Source organism: Somniosus microcephalus, chromosome 29 (assembly GCF_052327205.1).
Source record: "Somniosus microcephalus isolate GS21.2 chromosome 29, FLI_Smic_1.0, whole genome shotgun sequence".
Lineage (NCBI taxonomy): Eukaryota > Metazoa > Chordata > Chondrichthyes > Squaliformes > Somniosidae > Somniosus > Somniosus microcephalus.
This window is the reverse complement of record NC_141015.1, coordinates 35,040,957-35,054,102: the sequence shown is the minus strand read 5'-3', so window position 1 is coordinate 35,054,102 and position 13,146 is coordinate 35,040,957. Positions and strand designations below refer to the sequence as shown.

The 13,146-nt window shown below is 45.1% G+C and overlaps 1 protein-coding gene across 17 annotated transcripts in view; it reads right to left on the bottom strand.

Moving 5' to 3' along the window:
• Window positions 1–13,146, bottom strand: part of LOC147098633 (calcium/calmodulin-dependent protein kinase type II subunit gamma) — a 442,156-nt gene that overhangs the window by 89,414 nt on the left and 339,596 nt on the right. For 10 of the 17 annotated variants that reach the window (XM_085970577.1, XM_085970582.1, XM_085970578.1 and 7 more), the window contains exons 12-14: window positions 12,943–12,985; window positions 8,703–8,765; window positions 4,779–4,819 (exon numbers count right to left, since the gene is read on the bottom strand). In XM_085970577.1, coding sequence (XP_085826703.1) covers window positions 4,779–4,819; window positions 8,703–8,765; window positions 12,943–12,985 — 147 coding nt within the window. The remainder of the gene's footprint in view (window positions 1–4,778; window positions 4,820–8,702; window positions 8,766–12,942; window positions 12,986–13,146) is intronic. The other 7 variants (XM_085970580.1, XM_085970583.1, XM_085970584.1 and 4 more) reach the window with 1 other exon arrangement.

Below are 13,146 nucleotides of genomic sequence, written 5' to 3'. Positions count from 1 at the left end.
TGGATTCCGAGGCTACCGCCAAATGAAAACTTCTGATGTGGGAAGGAAAATTCTCAATAATTAAAACTTGGGAAAGACTGCACTGCTATAAAGAGGTTGCCTGCAACTCTTTTCCTGGCTGTAGTGTAGTGGCCGTGATACTAGACCAGCAACCTAGAGGTCGTGAGTTCAATCCCCCACCATGACAAGCTGCTGAAAGTGAATTCAATGGCCCAGAAATTCGGCTCTCCCCGGTTGAGTACGCACGGGGTACTCACCCGTAGGCCGAATGGAAATGCCGGTTTCCTGCATGCACTGCGCATGCGCGGGAAACCGGCACTTCCGATCCTCTGAACGAAGGGGTTCAGAGGTCGAACGCGCGCGCAGGGGAGGCTGCGCGTGCGCTTTGAACTTAGGTTTTTTGCAGGTTTTCACGCGAGGTTAAGCCTGCAGGATTTACACATTTAAAAACCAGGCGTAAGGCCTGCTTTTTACAAGGTAAGTGGTCAATTAATTAAAATTAAAACATTTTTTCCACAGGTTTATTATTTTTAAATACTTTAAAGCAAGGTAAGTTTATTTTTAGCCCCATTTTATTATAAAATTATGTTTTTCAAAAATTTAAATTATTGTTTAAAATAGTTATTTAATGTAATTTATAGTTTATTTAAAGTAATTTATAGTTTATTTAAAAAGTGTGATGTTTTTTAAAAATGTATTTGAAGGTTTACTGCTATTTTGGGGCCCGTAGTATTCATAAGTTTTCACAGGTCTTCCTGTCAATCTTATGAATGGGCTTTTCCCTCCTCCGATTGGCTGCCCATGGCTCACGTGATCCCAGGGAACGCATCGCACTAACTACGCCCCTGGGACACGCAAGCACAGCGCGCCGGCAGCAGGGCCAGGCCCCGGAGCGGAATTCCACGGGGCCCTACAGCTCAACTGCCGGCGGGAAGCCCCCGACCCGAATTTCTGGGCCATTAATAACTCTGGTAATTTGTGGGCAGGCACCTGAAAAAAAAAACTCAATGGGCTGGATTTTCTCAGTTAGTTAACAAGCAGAAAATAGGATTATCCCCATTATTCGTTCCAAAGTGCGGGCTTCCCGACCTGGGGGAACTCCGCCAGGGTGTAGGAGCCGTGTAGGAGGTCTGCGGGGTCTGAAAGTGCGATGTAGAGGTGAGTGATGGGTGCAAGTGTGGAGTGGTAAGTAGGTGAGGTGAGTGTAAAGTGTTAGAAAATGTTAACTTACCTTTGTTTCTGCCTACAGCCTTCAGCTGCTGTGGAGCCGGAGTCCCGCCATCTCCACTGTAGAGATCACAGACTGGCTGTTGGATCAGAGGATCCAACAGTCATCTGATTGCTACAAAGTACGTAGAAAGGTTTGATGAGTCCTGAACACAAGGACTCATCAAACTACACAGAATGTCAGTGTTTGACAGCTTCACAGAGCTGTCAAACGCTGAAATTTCTTCTTTTGAAAGTTCTTGACAGATGGCACGTCAGATGTTGACGTGCTCGGTCAGTGACTTCCCCCTAATTGGCCTGCTGAGCCCACCGGGCGGGCTTAACAAGGTCAATCAGGGAAAAATCCCACTGGTTGGCCAGAGGCTGATGGAGGCGGGACTGAAACCAGGCAAGCAGCAGTCCCGCCTCCAAAAGCTTCCCATTCATAAAATCCAACCCAATGACTTTGAAAGTTCCCGGATTGTTGTAAAAATTCCAACTGGTTGACTAATGTCCTTCAGGGAAGGGAACCTGCCCGGGTCTAGTCTACATGTGGCTGTCTCTTAATGCCCTCTGAAGTAGCCCAGCAAGTCACTCAGTTGTCAGGAACAAAAACAACTTGCATTTAAAAAGCATCTTTAATGTAGTAAAAACTACTCATGGTGCTTCAATGGAGTGTCACCGGACATAATTTGCCACCGAGCCCCATAAAGAGATAGCAGAACAAAAGCTTGGTTCAAGAGGTGAGTTTTAATGAGTGACTTAAAAGGAGGAGAGAAGGGCGGAGAGGTTTAGCGAGGGAATCCCAGAGCTTTGGGCCCCGGCAGCTGAAGGCACGGCTGCCAGTGGTGGAGCGATGGAAATCGGTGACGCGCAAGAGGCCGGAATTGGAGGAGCACGGAGATCTCGGAGGGGTGTCGGACTGGAGGAGGTTACAGGGATAGGGGAAGGGGGCGAGGCCACGGAGGGATCTGGACACAAGCACGAGAAGGACAGGCAATAAATGCAGCCTTGCCAACATCTCCCAAATCCCGAGATCAAATAGTAAAAAGGCCAGGTAGGTGGAATGCTGGCTGTGGGAGGCGGAGGCACAGAAACCTGTTTTTCCGGAATGTGTCCACATCTGGCAAAACATCCTTTGCGACAGAGAAAATAAAGAGAGAGATTCTGCTTCTTTAATATCGGCAAAATAAGGGTCGAGCTTGGTTGGCATGGATACACAACATAAAAGCAACAGAGAGCATTTCGGAGACAAAAATGCAGCAAAAACAATGGCAATGTGGAGGATTCAAGGTGTTGGGAACAGGTAATGGAAAACACGTAAATATTCAATACTTTTCCTGGGAAACACAGAATTTACTTGGTATGCTCCTGACACAGAAAGTATGAAACACTAAACCCACCGGCATTCTATTTTCACGAGTTAAAGTGGCAAGTTATTTTTTTTTTAACAATACATGTAAGGATGATGGCACACTTAGCATTCAGTTGCTTGAAATCTAAGGCCTTGAAATTACACTTCGAGATACTAGCTGTTTCACTTAAAATGAGTTAATACCGCTTGTTAAAATGGCGGAAAAAGAAATGCCATACAAACTTATTAAGCATTCGTATGAGAGTATCCCAGGGTGTAATGTTAAAGCTTCACACATGGATTTAAAAAAAAAACTTTAAGCATAGCTGAAAAATAAAACTATTTTAATAATGTTGGTCGATCCCATTCACGTTGAATATTTACTCACCAGTTTCAAGAGTATCTATTCTATTGTGCAATGATAAACTATGTTAATGACATTTTTTTGCAAAGGTTTTGTTCGCATCTGCCCTCGAAGGCTCCTCAGTATAAATCCTCCTCCAGTGGGGAGATTGCTTTGTAAACTTTTCCTCAAACATTCTCAGCACTATTGTTTGATCAAGCAGTGGGAAAGGGGAGGCCGGGGCAGGTGGAATATTTCCAGCCCCACCACACCATGGGATAGAATATGCCAAATCTAAGTGGTGCGTCACGTCAGCCTGACCAACAGCTGGCCTATCCCTCTGGGACTTGGCCTCAACCGTTTTCCAGTAGGGAGTCGAACGTCGAACTGTTTGAACTACTGACTTTTGCTTCGTCAAGTTTCTTTTTGTGACCTTTTGCGTGCAATAAATGAGGATTGTTGGGGCCGATTACATAGAAACATAGAAGATAGGAGCAGGAGTAGGCCATTCGGCCCTTCGAGCCTGCTCCGCCATTCAACGAGATCATGGCTAATCATCCAAACCCTAGCCCCCCGTCCCTACACCGACAGCCATCCCACCCAAGCTCTATCCCCGTAACCCCACGTATTTAATCCCCCCATAACACTAAGGGCCAATTTTTTTTTATCATGGCCAATCAACCTAACCCGCACATCTTTGGACTGTGGGAGGAAACCGGAGCACCCGGAGAAAACGCACGCAAACACGGGGAGAATGTGCAAACTCCACACAGACAGTCACCCGAGGCCGGATTTGAACCCGGGTCCCTGGCGCAATCAGGTCAGGTATAGATTGGGTAGATGCAGAGTCACGCTCTCGCTACTCCCATCAATGTGCGCTGCCCCCTACCGCAAGAGTGTGATGTATTTCCACTTCCCCAAGTCCCCTCTGAGTGAGATCGCCAACACCGTTGAATGAAGGTCTTATTTGACTAAATGTAGGATAGCTTTTAAAAGTTATCGACGTAATGATAATCTGCTGATGCTTTCATTTCTGTGCTGCATAATCTATTGTTCGGCTTTTGCACACTGTTATTACACAGTCCTAATTATACTTGACGAGAGAGAGGGATGTACAATTATCCAAATGGTCATTTGTACTCGAACAGTGTTCCATCATCCTGCTAACTAATAACAAATTTTGAAAGCACTAAGCATAATTACAAAGTGAATGCCTATTAAAGGTCATCAAAAGGGAGGGGAGGGTTGCCATTGAAACCAGAAGAGGTTTAAGTCCCTAATACATGTATGAACAATGCTGTATTGAAAAGACCTTATTGCGTCTGCCAGCCCCATAGATCAACCCATTATAAATCCTCATAATCTTAAGCTCTGGTTTACAGATTCAAATTGCCACAATCATTATAGCTCTGAGCGCAATTCCTGTTCGTGCACATCTGTAATCCTCAAACTAAAGCCTGCACATGAAAGGAAGAGCCACAATACACAAAAGGTGTTTCCCTCTGGTCGGAAATTTTACAAAATTAAAGGAAGTCTGGCTGGTAAAGACAGGGGGGCTGCTCAGCGAGCGTGCATACGCAGCTCTCGGTTCCACAGTACAGCTAAATCAGGCTGAGGCAGTGCAGGCTAGAAATCAGCAGCGAGTTTGCCCAACTTCGACACCCAACCATTTATCACGAGGGGAAAACAATGTCAGAGTCTACACAGGGAACGATAAGCCTCTCCCACATAAACTCAGCTCCAGCTAGCTTGCTTTGAAAGACTGGCGACATTTTTGAGTGTTCACCTACGATGGCAGGTTGGATGCAAAATGAAAATAATCTTTAGAAAATGGCACACGCGTGCGCGCACACACACACAGCGCCTTGAACCTACCTTGACTCCATCCGTTTTCTTGTTCAGTAAATTCTTTGCTGCTGTAAAATCAGATGAAACAAAACAGTATGAGCGTTTATCGCATTATAAATCCGCTTCCGTGAAGGTGAACTTGTTTGCAACAAATCTGACTATCATTCTATTTGGCACAAAAAACATTTTGGGAGAATTTAATAGCTTTCTAATGATCGAAGACAAGGAAACTGTCAGCGTTGGAGCAAACCACAAATTGAAGGGCAAGTTCAAACATATTTAGTTAGGTAATGGAAATTACTGTCTCAGTCTTAGCTTTCATGAATTACACAGTGAAAAAAACGAAAAGAAATATAGAGGAGAAAGAATGATGTTTGAGTTGCAATATTTAGTACTTATATTTTTGTTTTTCCAAAGCAATTTCATTCCAAATGCAGCGGTCTTGTGTTAATTGTTGGGAATGGCATGAGGCAGGTCCACAGGAGCCACTCAGGCTGGTACAGTTCTGGCCTTACTGAAGTGGGGCTGCCCTCAACTCCGATAGGGAAGTCTGCTGTGTGCGCACTCTCACGTGCCTGGTCAGGCATGTACTGCCTGGTCAGGCATGTACGGCAGTGGCCAGACACGGTATAGGGCAAAGGTGAATACTGGACAGCAGAAAATGGAGGAAGTGCAAAAAATGCCAATGAAAGAAAGCTCCACAGAGGAGCTAAGTTTCAAATCAAATTCACAAATTGCCACCAACAAATGGAACATTCAATGGGCACGGGAAAGGGGAAACAAGAGTAAGGTAAAAGATAAATCATTACTGGAGACCAGTATGTGAAGGAGGGATGTGGGTGCACCACTTCAAGAATGCTTCCTAAGGGCCTGCCATAAAAAAACAAGACTTTGAGCGAGAATCGACATGCTCGGTTTTTTTTCTCTCTCTCCTGCATTACATTCCACATTCCACAATCCAAATGGAGTGGACCCATGAGTGAAATGTCTCGATTATGGGAATGAATCGCAGCCACTGTTCCGATATACACCATACAGCTGTGTGCTGCAGGGAAATAGTCCTTTTAGTGAAGGGGTGTCCAGATGATGAATCGTGTCAGACAGGCAACCAATCCTCATGCAGCTTGGACACAACAGAGGCGAGGGGGAAGCGTTAGTTGAATGAAATGGGGGCAGCGCACGCTCGGTACATGTGGCAAATGAGAAGGTTGGAGATGACATATTTTATGATTCTTCTAACTGTTATAAAGCATACTCTAGAATAATCTAGTTCACCAGTTCTTTGAGTGAAGTGTGTGTTGGAGTTATTCCTACCTTTCCTCAACCCCCCCCCCCCCCCCCCCAATACCTTACAGGGTGCTTAGAAGAGGGTTAATATGAAATACTTTCCTCCTGTCGTAAATGCATGTGGAAAAAGTCAGTGCGAGTATGAAATGGGGAAACCCAGTTTACACATATTAACAACTATATGGTTTCTCTTATTAAGTATTTCTCCAATTGGTATCTATGGGCTGTCGATAATGGTCATCCTTTAACAATAGCACAGTGTACTCAGGGAAGCTAATACTTCACACATACTTAGATGCACATGGTAGAACCTCCATTACTTTACTACATTGTGTATTTGCAACACCAAAGTTCTGATTGGTCCCCTTGGAGGTCAAGACACACCCAGCAGTTTGTCTGGAATGTGTAATTTGATCCTGCCTGCCTGAGTAATCAAGATCTTTGCAATGTGTAATCTGATCCATTGATTGTGACAGCCAGGCTCCAGACAGAGCTCACAGTGCTAACACGACTGCTTTCAGAGAATAGACAGGGCTCACCGTCCCAGGTTAGGACCTTCTCCCCCCCACCCCGCCCCCCAAACAAGTTCCTGAGTTTCTCCCTGCCGCCCCCAACAAGTACCTGACCTTCACCCACCACCGCCAAGTTCTTGACCTTCCTTGCCCCCATACCCATCCTTTAACGGAGTGGATGTACGAGTGAAATGTTGGGACATTGGTATGGATCGCAGTCTAGAAACTGGGAATGCCCTAGGAAGCTGGAGCCTGTGCTTGAACCAAAGTGACTGCAAATGGACAATGGGTACTTTAAAATATACTGTACTACAACTTTTGAGCTTCCATTGCATGCTGGTTATTCTGTTTTTTTTTAATATAACAGTGAAAAAATCAGATGCTGGAATATTGTAGCATGGTCACTTATCATTTTATAATCACATTTATTTTTTTTTGCCAAAAAAGGATCCAAATAGTTCTTTCCTAGAAATTACACCTGCCCTTGTTCCACACTTTGCAGCTATATAACATGCACGTAAACACTTCCTCCCTCCTTCAAAAGCCCGTTCAACACTTGCCTTTCTGTCCTTGTCTCCCTGCTTAGTTCCCCTGCAAAGCCCCCTGCGATAGTTTGTTACACGTAAAGCGGGCTTTATAACTCTAACTTCTTGTATAATAATTGGCTGATATTCTTCAGCTTTAGGATTGAGAGGCAGAGGTACTCAACTGTGCTCTTGCAAAAAGATGACAGATCTTCAAAAGCTTTGAAACAATCTGTCCTGCAATTTGAAGTCTATTGAGTTACATTCTAACTGTCACATTATATATTAAAACCAGTTTGTCAAAGTATTGGAAACAGCTACTGAGTGAAGGAATTTTTTAGAACTCAATTGTGCTGTACTAATAACACAAGATTTTTTAAAAATATCGATATTTGCCTTTTTGACATTCGGCTTAGTTATTGAATGATAGAAATCTCGGTATAGAAGGCCATTCGGCCCACTCTGCCAGTGCTGGTGCTAGGACATCTCCATCAAAGCTACCGACTCCAATCCGATTTCGCTGCTCATTTCCTGATCTTCTTCCTTCAAGTTTTTAGCTGATTCCGTTAAATGTTGCGACTGACTTGCCTTCGAGAGCCACTTGTGGTAATTGCTGCCATGCTTAACTGACCCTTTCGAACCTCCTGCTTTATGCTTCCCGTACAAACCCCCGAAGTTTCCGCCCTTCATGACTGAGCAGTGAAAATAATCTTTCACTGTTAGGATCAAAGAAGGATGGTACTCATTTATTACAAAACAAATTAAAACTTGACATTCGCATGGCGAGTGCTCGCTGCTTCTTTCTGCTTGAAATATTAATTTCCAAAGACTTTGTCAGAACACACACTAACCCTTCAATAAAAGAAATATTGTCACTCCCTTTAGTTTTTCAGAATCAGCTCTACATGTCTGTAAACACTTGCCACACATTCTGTGGGTCCAACTAACAGTTTCCCTATCGTGTACAACCCGAGGCTCTTTGCATTAAGTACTCTTTAGATTATCAGAAAAATAATAGGGAGCAAAACGTACTCTTCAGAAAAATCTCTAGTGCAAGCCAGGCACTGTTGCTTTGCTCGGCTCGTCCAACACTAGCATACAAAGGCTTAATACAAACGGCCAAATACTGCAGGAGCTGGAAATCGGAAACGAGCAACAGGAAAAGGGGCTGGGAACGCTCAGCGGGTCAGCGAGCCTCAGTCGACGTTTCGGGTTTGGAATCGGTCCTCGGAAGGCCAGTCCCACGTCTGCCATTTCACCGGTAGCAGGTTTGTTTCAAATGGTTATCCATTTCAAAAAATGTTCGGACGAACATGTTAACTGCCTGCATGCCAATACTGCAGAAGCCCATTTTCAAAGCGTAGACGACCTAATTTATGTGCGTGAGTGAGTGTGCGCGTGCCGCGCGCTATGGTCTCATTACATTCCCCCCTCCCCACACCAATTCCCCCCCCACCCCCGACCCTCCTTTTTATTTTAGATTCACGTACCTTTTTTGATTTTCTTAAGGGAAAAAACCACCCCCCGGTAAGCAATGATGAATGATGGTTACATGACAGTCATTCCGAGTTAGGTGAAAGCACTCAGTCCGCATGCTGCTTTTCACAGTGTTGTTCAATGCCACATACCTTGCTCAGCCAGACCAGCAGCAGCTGTGGTGACTGCAGCTGGAGCTGTGGACTGCCTGCCAACTATCGGAAGGGAAGGGTTTAGTGACAGGAGCCAAAAAGGCCCAAAAGGTTAAAAAGAGGAACAGCAAAGCCCAAGTGTTTTAACACCACCCCCCCCCCCCCCCTCCCTCCATTTGCTCTACTCAATTTTACACCTTCTACATTACATCCAACTTCATGGTTAATACATGCAAGGAATCAAAAGAATCATACAGCACTGAAGGAGGGTGGTCAGCCCATCGAGCCCGTGCCAGCTCTTTAAAAGCGCTCTCCAAATAGCCCTACTCTTCCCCCCCACGCTTTCCCCATAGCCCGGCAAAAAATTTCCCCCTCAAGTTTTTATCCAATTCTCTTTTTGAAAGTTACTATTGAACCTGCTTCCTTTCAGGTAGTGCATTCCAGACCATAACAACTCGCTGCATAAAAAAAAAAAAAAAAAAAAAATTTCTCCTCATCTCCCCTCTGGTTTTTTTTGCCGGATAAGCAAGGTGACATTACAGGTAGGAAAACAGACTGCCATCTGCTAACAGGGCAGCTGTGGGCACCTTGGCGGGTACACCGGCCTGAATCACCAGCGTAAGCAATCTCCTATTTGCTTTAAGATGCTGTATTGTCCTTCCAGCTATTTTGGGCATTGGCACAAAAAAAGTGTTTGCAACATCCCCCTGCTCTTTCTAATCATGGATTTAATGTCCCCAACCACAGGGCCCCCTCCCCTCCCCTGCAGCGACTGATACTGGGGGAAGGCAAGTGCCCAGTTGCTTTGTTTCGTTGTTATGGCGACCGAGCGTCTCTCTCATCACAGCAGGGCTTATGTGGAAGCTGATGTGGTGACACTGACGCCCACAACTGACCTAATTCCATCAGCGGATTTCAAAACCTGAATTTGCATTTTGTTCAACTGCAAACGGTATCGGGCTCTTCACTTAAAGCATCGACATTGGAGAGGTTTTCAACACTAATCGAAACAACTACACTTCATAAGTTCATGGTTGCCGGTAGATTTGAGATATATTTCTTGCTTTTCATGCCGTGTCTAATTTCAGCCTTTTTCACCCCCGCCCCTCCCCTGTAAAAGGTCCTCCCCCAGGTAATGTGCCTCCTGTGCGGAGGAGGCAGGTCGATGCCCTGCTCCCTGCCGGTCTCGCTCTTCAGCTGGGTCACCCGGCTGTACGAAATGATCCAAGTTCTTCCTCGTACCTTTGAGGAGCAGCTCTCGAACTCTGCTCAATGCCCCTACCCCGCCCCCCACACCCCATTAAACCGCAATGCGGGTGGAGTTCGGGAAATCCATGGTGTGGGAGAATCAACCTCGATCTCGCCAATCCCAGACACCGCACACTGCTCTCCCACGGATTATGCCAGCGTGTTGCCATGTTATGGGCAGTTCAGCATTCCGCAGTCTCACACCTTAAATTAACCCTTACTGAATAGCTCCCGCTCCCCCAGTGCAACCGAACTAGCCGTCAGAAATCAAGTGGCTTTCAGAAAGGGGGTCACCTTGACGGGAAAAAATGTTTGGCAAATTTTTGATGTGCTTGTACACAAACGCACAGGGACAGCATCGATCACCTTAAAACTCACCATCCATCACTTGCGTGGGATGCTGCCGTGGCAACAGTGGCCGACACCTCCTCTGGCCTACTGCGGACGATTCCCCATCCCCTTCGAATCCATCACCAGTGACCAGGCTTTCAACCAAGACTTGGAAATCCTCCTCCTCGTTCCCTCAACCTGGCTGTTTCTTTGCACCCCCCCCACCCACCTCTCAAACCCTCCCCTAACTTTCTCCCCTTTGTGAAGCACCTTGGGACATTTTTGCTCTCTTGAACAGCGCTATACAAGTTTGTTGTTCCCTTTCCTTCCCAAAATAGAATGGATTTGCCAAACAGTGATTCATGAACGCAGTTCTCCTCTAACACAAAAGCACCACTAATTCTAATGCAGTGTCCTCTGGTGGTTTAAGAAAGCACTTTTAGGCAGACTGATGTTGACCTCGCTGTGATCTAACTAGTGAATATAATGGCTCAATAGTACAACAACAAGAGTTTCAATTGACTTTGTGAAGCACAATAGGACCGCCAAAGGCCATGGTTCAAGGGACTTCTGCAAGGAGTTTCCCTTTCACAGTATCCTGTGAACAGGAGTGGGAATCTAATGTGCCATTTGCATTTGTGTATTTTATGTTCAGAGAGTTGCTGCTACTTTTCATTATGGCACTTAGAAAATATCAGTCGGAGAGGTATTATCCAGTGTATTTTTCCCCTTATTGGCCCTGGGTTTTTTCTCTCTCGCCCAGGAGATTACATGGCTGCGGGAGGGTGAGGCGGGAGGTGTGGGGCACGGGAGTGAAGAAGTGTTCAGTTATAATGGTCTGGCCATCATGTAGACTTGATGGACCAGCTAGTCCTTTCCTGCCCATCAATTTCTCACTGGCACTGTGCAAATACAAATGCTACCAGAATAAACACAATCTGTCTATTAAACCAATTTGTGCTCGGATCGAGCTGAATTATTCATTTTGACCAACTATTTTTTTTATTTTTTTTTATATAAAGAGGACAGAGCAGGGAGAGGCCCAGGTTTGAGGCCTGTCAAGTCTTGATCTGAGCTTCGTTGAACAGGGAGGTGCCGAATGGAGGCTGCAGCACCCAACATCATTGCTGGGAGAGGGGAGAGGAGTGAGTCATGTCTGGGTGGTCCTTGACAAGAGCCTTCGGGGGTAAAGGTGGCAACTTTTTTTTCCTTTATTCATTCACGGGATGTGGACCCCATCCCTAATTGCCCTTCATCGAGTGGGGTCGCTGGGCCATTTCAGAGGGCTGTTAATAGTCAACCACATTGCTGTGGGCCTGGAGTCACATGGCCGGGTAAGAACGGCATGGGATGTGGGCATCACTGGCAAGGCCAGCCTTTACTGCCCATTCCTAATTGCCCTCGAGAAGGTGGTGGTAAGCCGCCTTATACAACTGAGTGGCTTGCTGGGCCACTTCAGAGGGTGGTTAAGTGTCAACCACATTGCTGTGAGTCTGAAGTCACATATCGGCCAGACCGGGTAAGGGCAGCAGATTTCCTTCCCTAAAGGACATCAGTGAACCAGATGGGTTTTTACAACATCCAATAGTTTCATGGTCACCATTACTGATACTAGCTTTTTATTCCAGATTTATTTAATTTACTGAATTTAAATTCCCCAGCTGCCGTGCTGGGATTTGAACTGACGTCTCACGGATTATTAGTCCAGTAACATAACCACTATGCTACCATACCCCTTAGGGACAAGTTATGCCGCATGTGTCAGGCCATCAAAGAGGAAAAGAAGGGATTAAGATGCAAAATAAAAAAGGGGAAAACTTTCAAACCCCCAGAATGTTTTTTAAAATGTTATCTCCCAAACCCGCGACCTCCACCACCTAGAAGGTCAAGGGCAGCAATATGTTTGTGCGTGGAACACCGTCAGATCCCCCAAGAGCATTTCTTCATCGTCGCTGGGTCACAATCCTGGAACTCCCTCCCTAACAGCACCGTGGGAGCACCTTCACCGCATGGACTGCAGCGGTTCAAGGCGGCGGCTCACCACCACCTTCGAGGGGCAACTAGGGATGGGCAATAAATGCCGGCCTTGCCAGCGACGCCCACATTCCCGAGAATGAATAATTAAAAAAAATATTTTGTAAAAGCTTGTAAAATGACAATTGTTCCCAACTATCTTGCCAATTGATATGCAAACTGCTACTTAGCTGTTAAGAAGACAATTAGACTGCTGAGATTATAGGACACTCTACAATTAGTATTCCCTCTTTATATTACTGTATATAAAAAGCAGCTGACCATCTATGTAACTGCTTTTTCCAAATAGAAAAATGTAACAGTTGTTGGCAAATTCCTTCATTCTTAAGATAAACATTTATTCCAATATACAATAAATTGTTTAAAACCATTAATTTGATTTAAGCCTAGAAACTGCTCTTGCGATTGTTCGTGGACAAACATTAAAGAGCCGCAGATGATTGCTTTGTCTGCTAGTTTAATGTAGATGCTAACAGATTAATGCCTGTGTTAAAATAACAGAGAGAGGATTGTCTAATAAACGCATTTGGCGTTTGTCCACTAGTATCACCAGCAGTGATTTCTAGGCTCGGATTCTGTTACTGCATGCAGTAGCATGCTACAGAAGCAGTGACTTATACAGACATACCTGAAAAGTTTCTTGTAGCGAGCATTGTAGTCAGAATTGCACCCTGAATCAGAAAAGATTGGTCAGTGAACCTGCCCACATTTTCCTTATACACCTGTATCACTTACACTTAAAACAGAACAAAAATAGATATTTAGCCCTTAACATGAGTAAATAAAAACCGATCAATGCCGTCTTTTAAAAAAAGTTATTTTAGTAACTAAG